We start from the raw sequence: 16,124 nt of genomic DNA, 5'->3' as shown, positions 1-16,124 counted from the left end.
AAATGCACAGGGTCTCCAGGAGGGGTCGGGCTTTCTGGACTTTCCAGCAGCATATAACGCAGGCAAGCTTGGGAGATGTGCCCATAGTGGCATGGGTGAAAGCCAGCCCCATGCAAGTGCGATTACCTCCCACTGACACCACAAACTTCGGTGAGGTCAGTGCTGTAGGGCATTCCCGCGCAAATTGTGACTAATTGAAAACTGGATGTCGAAGAAGCAGTTCGGGAGCACAAGGACAGTGGAAGGGTCAAGGGTAGAACCAAGTGTCATCATTGTAATTGTACAATCTAACCTCATGTCTGTGTTGCCAAGGGGCAGCATTTGGATGGAGAAGAGGATGGGGCTAAAAATAGATCCTTGGGGGACTCAAGAGGTGACAGTGAGAAGAGAAGCCATTGCTGGAGAGGCTCGGGTTATGATCATATATGCAAGAGTAGGTAAAGCTAGACCATGAAGGAGAGGCGTTGGAGCGATGAAGAGATGGTGTGGTTATTTTGTATTCATCAGAGGCGGTCCCTTGAACGAGGATGACTTGCTTCCACAAGAGTTCACAGATGTTTCAATGAAGGACCCGATGTTCCAGTCCTGAACTCCAGTTGAGGGGGCAGAAGATGCCTGTGCATGGATTTTTTTAACGTGTGGTGACCGTTGCACATCAGCCACCACACGGGCTTGACAGAGCTAGGTCTTGGTCCAGTGGCAAAGGTTGAATCAGGATGACTGGAGACCTTTTTTTTTGGTTTCCAAAATATACTTTATTCATATAACATTTTCACAATATATTGGAAAATAGTTCAGTACCTTGCGGTCAGCAATCCCATATAATTCATTTGGATGCTGACAGCAGTTCCACACAATGCATTAACGTACATTTCATTTCAAGGTACAGTTTAGTACAATCCGTAAATCACGTTACATGTAGCACTATGCAGATGAAAGCAGTGCACAGAATGGATAAGAAAATATTTACATTTTTTTTTTTACAAGTTACGAAACAGTGCAGAGACTCATTATAAATCGTACAACACAGGCGTTTTTCAGTAAATGGTGCTCTATGTATACAGATTAACAAGTCCAGCCTGAGGGGGGGTCGATTCCATCCCCTGGTTTTACCGTAGGGCCTTAAACTATAGCTCTTCCCCATCGTGCCTTTGCGGCGACTGCACCAACCTTGAGTGCGTCCTTCAGCACGTACTCCTGGACCTTGGACTGCGCCAGTCTGCAACACTCGGCCGTGAACATCTCCTTGCTGTGGAAGACCAGCAAGTTTCGGGAAGTCTTTCACAGAGTAGATGGCTTTCCAGCAGCAGATGATGTCTGTCTTGGCATGCATCCCTGGGAACAGTCCGCAGAGCACAGAGTCCTGTGTTACGGAGCTGCTTGGGATGAACCTCGCCTGCAACCACTGTATCTCCTTCCGGACCTGCCTTGCAAAGGGGCAATCCCGAAGGTGATAGATGACAGTCTTGTCCGCACCACAGCTGAATCGGGGGCAGAGTGTCGTGTCTCTGAAACCCCGGCTGTGCAGGAAGGATCTGACGGGTAGGGCCCTTCTCACCACCAACCAAGCTACATCTTGGTGCTTGTGTGAAAACTCTGGCGATGAGACATTCTGCCAAACGAGTTCGACAGTCTGCTCGAAGGAACGCCCGAAAGGATCCATCATCTCCTTCCGTAGGGCGTCCAGGACCTTGCGTGCTGACCACTGCTTTATGGCCTTGCGGTCAAAGGTGTTTTTCTTGAAAAACTTTTCCACAAAGGACAGGTGGTGGGGCATGGTCCAACTGGTTCCGCGGCAGCCTGACCAGACCCATCCTTCGCAACACCGGGGACAGATAAAATCGCAGCACGTAGTGACACTTAGTGTTTGCGTACGAAGGGTCGATGCACAGCTTGATGCAGCCGCACAATAAAGTGGCCGTCAGAATGAGGGCCACGTTCAGAACGTCCTTTCCTCCCTTGTCCAGAGATTTGTACATCGTGTCTCTGCGGACACAGTCCATTTTCGATCTCCAGACGAAATGGAAGACGGCTCAATTGACTGCCACGGCACAGGAGCGAGGTATGGGCCAGACCTGCACCACATACAACAACACCGCGAGCACCTCACTGCAGATGACCAGGTTCTTTCCTGCAATGGAGAGGGAGTGCAGCTTTCACCATCCCAGTTTATGTTTGGCTTTAGCGATACGCTTCTTCCAGTTTTTTGGCACACGCCCTGTCCGCTCTGAACCATATTCCCAACATCTTCAAGTAATCTGACTTAACGGTGAAGGGAATAAAGAATCGGTCGGCCCAGCTTTCAAAGAATGTGGCCTCGCTTTTGCTGCGATTAACCTTCACCCCCAAGGCCAGTTCAAACTGAGCAATCTGTGGACCGACTGCGGATCCGAGTAAAAGACGGCGACGTCGTCCACGTACAGGGAGGTCTTGACCCGAGCACCTCCGCTGCCTGGGATTGTCAATCCTCTAATGCCCGCATCCTTCCTGATGGACTCGGCAAAGGGCTCGATACAGCATACAAACAAGACACAGAGGAGAGAGGACAGCCTTGCCTGACTCCAGACCTGATCGGAAAGCTTTCAGTTTCCCACCCGTTGATTAGAACTGTGCTACTGATGACTGTGCAGAGCAGTTGGATCCAACTGCGGATACCCTCCCCAAACCCCATCTTGGAGAGTACGTCCATCAGGTAAGTGTGCAATATCCTGTCAAAGGCCTTATCCTGGTCCAAGCTGATTAAACAGATGTCCACCTTCCTGTCCCGCATGGAGGCGATTGTATCCCTGAGCAGCGCGAGGCTATCAGAGATTTTCCTGTCCGGGTGGTCACTAGCTCCAGAGCAAACTTGACCCAGTTTGCGACGACCTTCGACAGGACCATGCAGTCCACATTGAGCAGCGAAATGGGCCGCCAGTTTTTGATTTCCTCCCTCTTCCCCTTCTGCTCGTCATGTATTCAACTGTCATTATAATCCATGTAAAAACTGACCCAAGTTGTGCACCGTGAGAACACTGACCACTAGGTGGTGAACTTGTGGGAGACACTCCTAATCTGGACTTTCAGGTATAAAAGGGGAAGCTCGACCCATCTTCACCTCCTCAGTACTGGCTAATAAAGTGACCTTTCTCTAGTATGGGCCTCGTGTGTATTTGTACTGTATAGAAAGGACATATTATTGGCGACGAGAAACTGGGATTTAAACCACGCGAACATGGCCACTAGCAGCACAGAAGAGAGGTACTGTGTTGGTGATGATTGGGACGATTTTATTGAGAGACTACAGCAAAGTTTCATCACTAAGGAATGGCTGGGACAGGATTCGGCCGACAAACGCAGGGCTCATCTCCTGACGGTTTGTGGATCCAGGACGTACTTCCTGATGAAGGACCTTCTAGCACCAGAGAAGCCGGCGGACAAGATTTTTGAAGAGCTCAGTAAGTTGATCGGGGAATACTTTAAACCGGCGAGCATCATGCACATGGTGAGACACCGATTTTACACGAACCAGCGGCGAGAAGGGCAAAGCGTTCCAGACTTCGTGGCAGACCACCGGCGACTGGCAAGCCTATGTAAGTTCCCAGATGCATGCAGAGCCGAGATGCTGCGAGACTTATTTTTATTGAGGGCATCGGGCACGCTGGGGTTTTCAGGAAACTGATCGAGACCAAAGACTTGACCCTGGAAACGGCGGCTTTGATGGCCCAGACATTTATCTCAGGGGAGGAAGAGACCAGAATGATGTTTGAAAAAATGGTTTAAATGCAGCAAATGGACAGGGAGTTAACATTGCTAACGCGGCACACAGTTCTCCAGGCAGACAGGGGCAATCAGACATGCCCAAGCATGTAGTCGAACCCAAAGGGGGAATTCAACAGAGACCATGGCTAGCTGAACGGCGATTCATGCCATCACAAGGGACAATGCGACCAGTCTTGGGCCCATCAACACGTGTCAATGGTGCGTTGAAGGACAGTTACAGAGACGATCGACTGGTAATGGACCTTTTGTTTCCAACAACGGCTCATGTTGGAGGTGTGGAGGCAAACGCAGCCAGAGCTTGCAGGTATCAGCAATATACCTGCAGAAATTGCAACGTCAGAGGTCACTTGGCGCGTATGTGCAGGACGCCTGCAGCCAGGTTGATGTACGAGGAGGACGGGCCCAATGCAAGCCCTACGAGGCCAAATGGGGGGAGGGGGAGGTGATGTCATGTATTCAACTGTCATTGTAATCCATGTTTCAACTGATCTAAGTTGTACACCGTGAGAACGCTGACCACTAGGTGGTGAACTTGTGGGAGACACTCCCAACTTGGACTTCCAGGTATCAAAGAGGAAGTTCCACCCATCTTCTCCACTTCAGTGCTGGAATAAAGGTTACTGGTCACAGAGTGACCTTCTCTCTAGTCTGGGCCTCGTGTGCATTTGTAATGTATAGAAAGGACATATTACTGCTTGTAGATGAGGGTGATGAGGCCTTTCCTCATAGGTTCTGACATGCTGCCGGCCAGAAGCATACCCCCGTACACTTCCAGCAGGTCTGGGCCTATCCAGTCCCACAGAGCCGAATACAGCTCGACCGGTAAGCCGTCGCTTCTGGGAGTTTTACTCATCTCGAGGAACCGGACAGCCTTTATCAGCTCGTCCAGAGTTAGCGGGTGATCCAGACTCTCCCGCTCGCTGTCGTCCAAGACCTCCAAGATAGACGACAGGAAAGATTGGGAGGCCGCGCAGTCTGTGGGCTTGACGCCGTACAGTCCGGTACAGAAGGATTTGCTGATCCTCAGCATGTCAGGCTGCGAAGACGTCACAGAACCATTTTCTTCCTTTAGGCTGTTGATCACAGAGCTCCCTCTGTGTACCTTTTGGAAGAAGAAACGCGAACATGTCTCATTCTGCTCGACGGAGCGGATTCTGGAGTCGAAGATGATTTTGGAGGACTCGGAGGCAAAGAGCGAGGCTTGCTGGCCCTTCATCTCTTGGAGTTCCTCCGCGACATCGACCCCCATCGACTGCAACAGGAGCAGGTTTTGCATACTCTTCTGGAGTTGGGACAATTCCCTTTGTCTTCTTCTCACCTCCTGAACACCTTTGAGGCTGAAGAACCTCTTGATGTTCATCTTGATTGTGATTCCCTGATGCACTGGTGGGAAACAGAGGGGTTTTATGGTTCTCCAACCTTTGTAATCCCTCAAGTGCCTCAACGTTTTCCGGGGTCAACAGTTTCACATTGAGCTTCCATATCCCCCTGCTAACTTTTTGGTTTTCCTGTGCGAGGCAGTCGGCCAGTAGGAGGCAGTGGTCAGAGAAAAACATTGGCATGACGTCGGTGGATCTGACCTTGAGCTTGTGGGACACAAACAGGAAATCTATTCTGGAACGGACGTACCTGTCTGGTCTCGACCAGGTGTATCTGCGCAGTGCTCTGTCTACTGGGTTGCTAAAGAAGTCGCACAGCTTGGCATCTTTTACCGCATCCATCAGGAGTCTGGATGTGGTGTCCAGTTTGCTGTCGGCTCTGCTGGATCATCCAGCCACATCGATGATGCAGTTGAAATCACCGCCCAGAACGACCGGTCTGTTTGTCGCCAGCAGCAGTGGGAGCTGCTGGAGGAGGGCCAGCCGCTCGCTTCCGAGAGGCAAGGCATACATGTTAATTAGCCTTAGAGGAACATTTTTATACAGCACATCTGCTACGAGGAAGCGGCCGCCCACCACCTTCCTAACTTCAGTGATGGTGAAGCGGCCTCCCTGCAGCAAAATGCCCAGGCCGGAGGAACGGCAATCATTGCCTCCTGACCAGACGGGTTGCGACCACTGCCGGTAACTGCTGAAGCCACACTCCTGCAAGAACAACAGGTGTGCCTTGACCTTGGCGAGGAACCCCAAGGTAGAAACACATCGCGTAGTCGACTTAACGCTACGCACGTTAATGGATGCACTCTTGAAACCCATTTTTAAATTGGTGATTACAGTCTAAACATTACAGTAAAACACGCAGTCCTTTGGCCCGTTCCCACATACATCGGTTAGCTTGGCTGAGTTATGGGTTGTCCTCTGCCTTGGGAGCACTTCGACCAGGGGACGCCAGCAGTGTTGATGGGGAATCCTCCATGTCAACTGGGCTGCCCTCGCCTGGTGTTGGTTGTTCCTTCTGTGCATTCCCTGTGGTGTCGTCGCTCACAACGTTCTGGAGTTGGGGTGCATCTGTCGCTTCGCCGCTCCCAGAAATCCGGAGCTGGGGTGCATCGGTCACTTCGCTGCTCCCGGGGTCCCGGAGCTGGGCTGCACTGGTCGCATTGGCGGTTTGCCTCCTCTTCTGCTGGTGGTAGTGGGCGCGTTTGCCTCGTCCATCATCGGAAGAGCTGGAGCCACTGCTGTCCTTCGTGGACGGTAGCCGTCTTTTACCTCGTTTCAGCAGGAGGCTTGCAGGCCTTCTTCTTGGTGACGAGCTGCCATTCCTGTTCCTCTTCTGCTTCTGCTGCCTCCTCTTCCATGGACTCGGTGTCTCGGGGCCGGGGGGTCGGGGGCGGGGGCGGGGAGTTTCACTGCTGGGTGTTAGTGTTAGTGTCTGGCGACTTGCCGTGGCAGACTTCCCTTCCTCCTCTCGGTCGACTAGGACTATGGTTTGTTCGCACGGACGACTGGAGACGCAATTTTTTTTCAAAAATATACTTTATTCATATAAAATTTTCACAATACATTGGAAAATAGTTCAGTATCTTGCGGTCAGCAATTCCATACAATTCGTTTGGATGCCGACAGCAGTTCCATACAATGCACTAGCGTGCATTACAGTTTAGTACAATCCGGAAATCACGTTACATGTATTACTGTGCAAATAAGGGTATTGCATGCAGCAGATGAGAACAGGTTTACATTACATTCCAGGATACATTTCAATACCGATCACGAATCACGTTACATGTAGCACTATGCAGATGAAAGCAGTACACGGAACGGATGGGAATACATTTACATTTCTTTACAAGTTACTAAACAGTGCAGAGACTTTCATTATCCATGGCACAACACAGGTGTGTTTCAGTACATGGTGCTCTATGTGTACAAGCAGATTAACAAGTACAGCCCGAGGGGGGTCTGATTCCATCTCCTGGGTTTACCGTGGCAGAAGGGCCTGAAACTGTGGCTCTTCCCCATTGTGCCTTTGCGGCGACTGCACCAATCTTTAGTGCATCCCTCAGCACGTACTCCTGGACCTTGGATTGCGCCAGTCTGCAACTCTCGACCGTGGATATCTCCTTGCTGTGGAAGACCAGCAAGTTTCGGGAAGACCAAAGTGCTTCTTTCACCGAGTTGATGGCCCTCCAGCAGCAGATGATGTCTGTGTCGGTGTGCGTCCCTGGGAACAGTCCGCAGAGCACAGAATCCTGTGTTACGGAGCTGCTTGGGATGAACCTCGACTGCAACCACCGCATCTCCTTCCAGATCTGCCTTGCAAAGGGGCAATCCCAAAGGAGATGGATGACAGTCTCGTCTGCACCATAGCCAACTCGGGAGCAGAGTGCCGTGTCTCTGAAACCCCGGCTGTGCATGAAGGATCTGACGGGTAGGGCCCTTCTCACCGTCAACCAAGCCACCTCTTGGTGCTTGTGTGAAAGCTCTGGCAAGAGACATTCTGCCAAGCGAGTTCGACAGTCTGCTCGGAGAAACACCCGACTGGAGACCTGCTCTGCTGCAAGGACCTAGTGCGCACACATATCGCAGTGTGGGCTGGCCCGTGCTGCCCCTGGGCCCTCGCCTCTTCTCACACAGGTCGGGGCGCCCCACAATGTTAGTTTTGTATTAAAGGATGCACAGAGGTCAAGAAGGAAAGAGGAGGGATAATGCACCACAGTAGCTCAATATGTATATGTAAAATCACTGATGGATGTGCAAAACTAAATATTGTGACATTAATTCTGTGTAGTCTTGCATCAATTTGGGATCTTGCATCAATTCTAATGGTTAATAACCATGATGCATCCAGTATAAATGAAAATCTACAGTTAAGCCAGCAGGCAAATCCAAAGCAAGTGTCGTGGCAGGAGAAAAATCCAAGTCCAACAAAAATCAATAATCACTGTAAATGCGGTGCTAATTACACATGGCAGACACTGAATCTGCCAATTTACAGCATTAGCCTGCTATTTCATTATTCATCACAGAGTAATCCCAAATGAATTTGTCCCAAAGAATGAAAGGCAAAGGTCATTGCTAAATTTTCCAAAGGGCATACACCTGAATGCTGTATGGGAATGGCGCTTAACACTGCAATGTATCTTTTGTAGTCTGGCAGTTATTTATTCGAAGTAACTATTTGTACCAACCATTTTCGCGTTCTTCTGCGCCTGTGTCCTCCGGACTCTGCCCCCTGCCCAAAACCAGAAGCGGGGCCCCGAACCAGATGTGGGGCCCCACAATTGGCCACGTTGATCTTGATCTTGTTGCCCGACTGAATGGCAAGCCCCTGAGCCTCCCACCAAGCGGCAAGCCGCCGAGCCCCCCACCGAGCCGTCGAGCCCTGCGCCCCCCCCCCCGCTCAGCCTTGAGCCCCCCCCACCCACTGAGCCGCCGTGCCCCCTGTTGAGCCACAAGCTGCCGAGCCTTGATTCCCCCCTGCACAATGCAACTTGATTGTCTTTTATGGTCAATAAATGTCATTACATTTTTTACATTATTTCCATGTCATTTGGGTCAGCAGCTATTGCCAGCTACTAGGGATGCGCTTGCGCTGGGGTAAGGGACATCGGCTGGGGGAGTCAGCACTTGCGCTGGGATAAGGGACTTCGGCTGGAACTTGGGAGGCTTTTGCTGGGTTGTTTGAGATCTGTCCTCTATGGCTTCAGAAGTCAGAATGGATCAAATTACAATTTGCACGTCAGTGAGAACTTGGGCTGGGCAGTTCCAGTGACACATTAGAGAGAAACTTCAGCGTGTGGCTTATCCAAGGGGACCAATCAGCAATAGATAATGTGATAATGGAGAGCCAATCAATCAGAGACACGGTGGCCATTTTATAAGTACAAATAGTTGTGTCCTTATTTATTCGACAATGGGGAAGTAACTAAAGGTTCTTTTCTTATGCTAAACCTTTATACAACACTGGTTAGGCTTCAGCTGGAGAAATGTGTTCAATTCTGGGCACCACACTTTAGGAAGAATGTCAAGACCTTGGAGAGGGTGCAGAAGAGATTTACCGGAATGGTACCAAGAATGAGGAACTTCAGTTATGTGGAGAGGCTGGAGAAGCTGGGGTTGTTCTCCTTAGAGCAGAGAAGGTTAAAAGGAGATTTGATAGAGATGTTCAAAATTGTGAAGGGTTTTGATACAGTACATAAGGACTGTTACCAGTGGAAGAAGGGTCAGTAGCCAGAGGACACACATTTAAAGTGATTGGCAAAAGACCCAGAGGTGACACGAGAAAAAAAATTGTTCTTGGAAACAGCGAGTTGTTGTGATCGGGAATATGCTGCCTTAAAGGGCAGTGGAAGCAGATTCAATAGTAACCTTCAAAAGAGAATTGTATAAATATTTGAAGGAAAAAAAATTACATGGCTATGGGGAAAGAGTAGGGGAGTGGGATTAATTGGATAGCTCTATCAAAGAGCTGGCACAGGCATGATGGGCCAAATGGCCCCCTTCTGTTCTGTTTCATTCTATGATTAAATGTACAATTTATACACTTTTATATACGAATTGTTCGTTATGTACCATTTCACTTGATTAAAAAAAGACTCTAGTTCCTTGGAAGCAGTAATACCATTCTTCCATGGCCGACCGAGTGAAAGTACACAAAGTCAGGAGACAAGAGTGGAAAGGGTTAAAACTCTGTCCCCTTAGAACTGGCATGTGGCTGTAAGGCAGCTCAAATAGGTGGGACTACAATTTTTCTACACATCTAGAAACCTCAGTGAAATGAGTTTTAGACACGACTTAATTATGTCCGAAGTCCAAAGCACAAAAGAGTTCTCAAACTCAGCAGAACTGACAGTCGTGGCAATCTCATCCAGAGAGTGCACAAAGGATAAGGTAGACCACATAGGAAATTGAAAGTCAAGTTGATCGAGTAGGGGGAAGCTGTATTTTGATGTAGTGATCCAGGTAATTGTTGAGATCTGCCTGACCGAGATTTGCTTAATGCTGCATGGGTGCTGAGCAGAAAAACATTAAACGTTGGAATTGTCATCTTGTTAACTACACACGAACACTTTAAAAAAAAAAATTAAGTTGAAGTGAAAAATATTTGAATAAAGACGAACTCCAGAATAAAGTCCCTCGATATCCTTACCCTTGTGAAATATAAAGCCTTGTATTTTAATAGTGATTTTTCTCACCTTGCTTCAGCTCCCAGCACCCTCTGTAGGCCAGCCATTTTGTGGCGAGTTCAAATTAAAAATAATTTTTCTTTTAGAAACTAAAAATGAGCTGTGCTTGTTACATCACTATACAAAGATCCACACTAAGAACAATGATTTAAACATTAACTTGCATTTAAATAGCGCCTTTAACACAGTAAAACATCCAAAGCACTTCACAGAATCAATTCTCCAACAAAATTTGACACTGAGCTACATAGAGAAATTAGGACAGATGAGCAAAAGCTTGGTCAAAGAGGAAGATTTAAAGGAGCATCTTAAAGGAGGAGAGAGATGGAGAGGTCAAGGGAGCGAATTCCAGAGTTGAGGGCCGAGGCAGCTGAAGGCACGCTGCCAATGGAGCCTCAATTAAAATTGGGGATGCGCAAGAGGCCAGAATTGGAGAGCGCCGAGATTGGAGGGTTGTAGTGTAGGGCTGGAGGAAGCTGGAGATAGGGAGAGGCGAGACCACGGAGGGATTTGAAAACAAGAAGAATAATTAAAAAAATTTAGGTGTTGCTGGATCAGGAGACAATGTAGGTCAGCGAGCACAGGGGTGATGGGTAAACAGTAACGGTCCCTCTCTGCTGCGATTAACTCCCGGGACCGGCTTTTTCAATGTTAGGTTTTGTGCATAAAACTGTGAATGGCCACGCAGCCTCTTAAACGGGCCAGGCACTCAAACAAAATGGGGGAACATTGATGAACGGCCCCGCCAACTTGACACTTGTCATTTCTGTCCTTGGGGGTTGGCGGGGTATCTGCACAGAGGTAGGAGGTGGCAGAATCGAGACTCGGTGGGTTTTCCAAAGTCAAGTCTTGAGCCTCCAGAGGCCGAGGACTTGGTACGGGTTAGGATGCAGGCAGCAGTATTTTTGATGAGCTCAAGTTTATGGAGAGTGGAAGATGGGAGGTCGGTCAGGAGAGCATTGGAAGTCAAGTCGAGAGGTGACAAAGGAATGGATGAGGTTTCAGCAGCAGATGAGCTGAAGCAGGGGAGAGTCATCCGATATTAGAGATGAAAGTAGCCAACCATGGTGATGGAGTGGATGTATGGTCAAAAGCTCATCTCGGGGTCAAATACAACACCAAGGTTGCGATAAATCTGGTTCAGTGTCAGACAGCTACCAGAGAGAGGGATGGTGGCTCAGGAGCGGAGTTTGTGATGGGACCAAAGCCAATATTTAATTGGCGGAAATTTCTGCTCAACCAATACTGGATGTCAGACAAGCAGTGTGACAAATTAGAGACGGTGGAGGGGTTGAGAGAAGTGGTGGTGAGGTCGAGCTCGGTGTCATGTGCGTATATGTGGAACCTGATGTGTTTTTGAATGATGTCGCCGAGGGGCAGCATGCAGATGAGAAATAGGAGAGGGAGGCCGAGGATAGATTCTTGGGGGACTCCAGAGGTAATGGTGCGTTTGAACTCTATGGGTCCGTCAACTAAAACCATTAGGATACAAATGTGCTCCGGAAAATGGATGATTAATGACTTGCTAACTTATTTTGAAACTGAATCATCTATGACCCTGTTAAACAGCAACGTTGAATGAACACAGCACTGTCTCAGTCTTCAGGCCCATCTTAAACAGGCTGGCCCTGAAATTTCACAAGGGATTAATTTCCACCCAGTATCAGTCGCTAGACATGAAAATGTCCTTCGCTTGACGTTCTATCTGCCATACAAATCGCAAGGGGAACTCCACTCCATTGGTTACACTTATGGTCAGTACTTGAGGACAGGAATGTCCAGGCTTTTTGTCCTTCATGGACTGTATAGGCAGACCATGGAGCCTTGGGCAGGGTGGGATGGGGGCGGGGGCGTCTCAGAGTAAATCAACGCTACCATTAATTTGCATACATCTCAAGTTACTGATAAATCACAGCTGTTACTCGGACTTATCCATCAATGAGGGAACAGTGCTTAAAAACAAATCACGATGCTCATCAAAATTAAACAAGACAAGTTATCAAATAAAAAAAGTGCAAATCCGTGAGTAAAGTGTGAATATTCTGCACCTCAATGGCTGAATTGCCGGCAATTGGAGCTGCACATGAACCAAAGCCTAGAGTTAGGACACCCCGACTGCAAGGCACGTGGGTTTATAATGTCGGGGATAGGATAGTACAGCACAGGAGGCCATTCGGCCCATTGAGTCTGCGCTGGCTCTTTCGAAGAGCAATCCAGTCAGCCCCACTCCACCGCTCTTCCCCCATATCCCTGCAATCTTTTCACCTTCAAGTATTTATCCAATTCCCTCTTGAAGGCTATATTGAATCTGCCTCCACCTTTGAGGCAATGTATTCAAATCCTTACCACTCGTTGGGGTAAAAAAAGTTTTTCCTCATGTCGTCTCTGGTGCTTCTGCCAATCACCTTAAATCTGTGTCCTCTCGTTTGTGACCCTTCTGCCATTGGAAACAGTTTCTCTTCATTTACTCGATCCAAATCCTTCATGATTTTAAACACCTCGATCAAATCTCCTCTTAGCCCTCTCTGCTGTGGGAGATCAACCCCAGCTTCTCTCGGCTATCCACGTAACTGTAATCCCTCATCCCTGGAACCATTCTAGTAAATCTCTTCTATACCATCTCCAAAATGTAGAATGTTAATACCTGTAAGCAGAAACTGATTGCGGATCAAACTGGAAGAAGATGATACACATGGAGACCTCAGGTTAACTTCACTTCTTCAGAGCCAGAGGTAAGGCTAGGGTCATTGGTACAAGGCCTGCGGAAAAATAATTCAAATTAATGGTATTCACCCATTGTGATCCAGATGAAGCCAGCCATCAATCACAGCATAAATTCCAGGGGGTGGAAATTCGGTCGTGCCTCAGTTGCAGTGTTAACCCGGGCGGAGCGGTAAATTTTGTGTTGGAAAATGGTTTGGGTGTCCAACTGCAAAATTCACCAGCTGTGCCTCGAGTGTGGAGCGCTAAGGGAGTTGTTCACACCTCTTTTAGGACGCTAGGCCGGCTGAGCAACTGAAAATCCCGAGCTAAACAGCCAGCCTCGGAGCTCCCCAAGAGATGCTTCCTTGGGAAAAAAAAACAATCTGAAGAAAACCCACCAAAAACATTCCCAATACATAACTGATGCCACATCAACATAAATCGCAAAAATAAAAACCAATCACACTCACTCACCTCAGGTCGACATGACTACACTCACTGTGGCCGCAACTGCTGCTTGGACCGTCAGCTTTCACAGGCGGTCCCACTAGAGTGCGCAACGGATCGGGCGCGAAACAAATATCGAGATAGTGTCGCAACCCGTTGCATGATCAGCCATGATCATATTGAATGGTGGTGCAGGCTCGAAGGGCCGAATGGCCTGCTCCTGCACCTACTTTCTATGTTTCGATGTATCTACGTTGCACACCGGCTCACCTCTCCTGCTCCGCGCCCCCGCACCGAATGGCCCGGCGGGGCGCTGGAAGCTGGCTGCCCGCCCGGAAATGCTTTCCACCACCATTACCGCCCCTCCGGGGCAAAAACAGAGGCAACAACAAACCAAAAATCCAGCCCCAGCTCTCTGCTGCTGGCCACACCCGTGTGCAGCATTAGACATGAAGATTTAATCTTGTACTTATTTTTGTTTAGTTTGTGTGTCAAAAATACAGGATAATCAAGAAATGGAAAGAAAGTCACGTTAAGATATGCTTCCACGCATTGAAAATAAATGTCAGAAATGAAACATTTTGGTCTGCGTTGTCATCTTTACACACTGTTAATCTAGGTTTAGCTGCAGGAACCGCAGCCCATGGATTTTCAGAGCCTTTATATTTTTGTGCAATAAACAAAATATTTTAAAAATAATTTTTCATTACTTTTATATGCATACACATATTTTGTGAAAGCATTTTATTGCATGCTGTCTGTGTGTGATTGCACTATGGAATAAATAAATTTGCAGTCATTTGGTTTTACAACAATGCAAATTAACTGAAGCAGGCTGGAAAAAAAATGCAATAAATGGGAAATTAAATTAGGAACTGGATTTCTGTTGCAATGTCCCACCTGTGACAGGGACTGTGGTTCTCGTATTGGACTGTTCAGCCACCGAAGGACTCATTTTAAACAAGTCTTCCTCGATTCCGAAGGACTGCCTATGATGATGAGCTACAGGAATATACATTGCCGTTTGGGATGCAAAAGGGTCACTTCAAATGCAGTGTCCCAAGCAAGCATCGCTTCACATTTGCTGCTCAGATCTCATTCTATTCAATTTGGTCAATGTGAGACAGATAAGCAGAAGTGGGCAAATATTTGGTGGAATTGAGACCTGCAAATGGCTGTTGATCTAATTAACAATCAGATGTCTAATGCTCTTGGTTTCAGTATCTCTTGAAAAGGATGTCGAATGGTGCATCCGAAGGCAGCCGGAGAGTTTCAGGCCAGTGAGCTGGCTCCGTGGTATCATTTCACCATGCGAGAAGTGAGCAATCACGTCTCAAAGATCAATGTTCTGCTGAAAGGTCGTGCAGGAGTTGTGGCTTTGACCTTTCAAGAAGATTGGTAAAGATACTGTAAATATACTGGGTGCGAAAATCTGCTGGTTGTGAATTTGCTTTGGAGGGCTGGAACAGGGAGAACTTCCGTTTACAATTTCAGAGGGTTTTCCCATGCTGGAAATTTCCTTCCTAGCTATTTTAACTATGCACCAGCCCCATTTCTCCTGGGGGTGGAGAAAGTTAAAATTCACCTCCTGAAGTGCTTACATTATTAACCACCTGAACATAGATGTGCAAATCAAAATTTTCCATATTGATTTCATTTTCAACATGTACAAACAGCAAATGAGTCAAGTATGGCATGGAATATTCAGCAATCGATTTATACAGAATTCGAGAGACACTCGCCCAAGTATATACACCTGCATAAATAAACTGTTCATTGACATTGCAACAAAAATCCAGTTCCAAATTTAATTTCCCATTTATTGCATTTTTTTTCTCCAGCCTGCTTCAGTTAATTTACATTGTTATAAAACCAAATGGCTACAAATTTATTTATTCCATAGTGCAATCACACGCAGACAGCATGCAATAAAAGGATTCCACAAAATATGTATGCATGTAATAGTGAAAAATTATTTTAAAAATATTTTGTTTATTGCATAGAAACATAAAAGCTCTGAAAATCCATGGGCTGCGATTCCAGCAGCGACGCAAGGAGCGTGCCCGCCAGTACAGACCCCACCAGGGTTTGTGCGGGTCAGTGGGATGACACCTTATTTACGTGGGGCTGGTGGAAAATCCAGTGCCATTGGAGAGCAGGGAGTGGAAGGAGCAGCGTGGCTGCCGAGCCCAGCAATCTGCACGGCCGCCGGCCTGCGAGCACCACCGGGGAACGGAAGAAGCAGAGTGGCAGCATACCACTCCAGGGAGCAACACATGCTGGAGCAGGAGAGCAACGGCTGCGAAGAGTGATGTCATCAAGGTCCAGGTCAGTGATTGGAACGTGGGCAGCTACTGAAGGAGCGACGAGGTCGGGACGAAGGAGCGATGAGATTGTAGAGGGACGTGATCGGGGCCCAAGAGAGGCCCGAGTTCAGGGCCCAGAAGAGGAGAGAGCCCAGGGGCAGCACGGGCCAGCCCACACTGCGATGTGTGCGCGCACTAGGTCTGTGCAGCAGAGCAGGTCTCTCGTCGTCTTGGTTAATCCTTGCTGCTGGACCAAGGCTTGGCTCTGTCAAGCCCGTGTGGTGGCTGGTGTGCAACGGTCACCACACGTTAAAAACGACCAAGCACAGACATCTTCC

At 48.1% G+C, this 16,124-nt stretch overlaps 1 protein-coding gene across 7 annotated transcripts in view; it reads right to left on the bottom strand.

The window, feature by feature from the left end:
- tango2 (transport and golgi organization 2 homolog (Drosophila)) overlaps nt 1-16,124 on the bottom strand; it is a 208,682-nt gene that overhangs the window by 93,497 nt on the left and 99,061 nt on the right. For 4 of the 7 annotated variants that reach the window (XM_070888077.1, XM_070888079.1, XM_070888081.1 and 1 more), the window contains one exon: nt 12,975-13,089. In XM_070888077.1, the coding sequence (XP_070744178.1) occupies nt 12,975-13,024 (50 nt within the window). In that variant the 5' untranslated portion in view covers nt 13,025-13,089. Of the gene's footprint in view, nt 1-12,676; nt 12,941-12,974; nt 13,090-13,507; nt 13,766-16,124 lie in introns of those variants that run through there. The other 3 variants (XM_070888078.1, XM_070888076.1, XM_070888075.1) reach the window with 3 other exon arrangements.

Source organism: Pristiophorus japonicus, chromosome 8, assembly GCF_044704955.1.
Source record: "Pristiophorus japonicus isolate sPriJap1 chromosome 8, sPriJap1.hap1, whole genome shotgun sequence".
Classification (NCBI taxonomy): domain Eukaryota; kingdom Metazoa; phylum Chordata; class Chondrichthyes; family Pristiophoridae; genus Pristiophorus; species Pristiophorus japonicus.
Note: the sequence above shows the minus strand (reverse complement) of the source record. Positions and strands in the feature narration are given on the sequence as shown.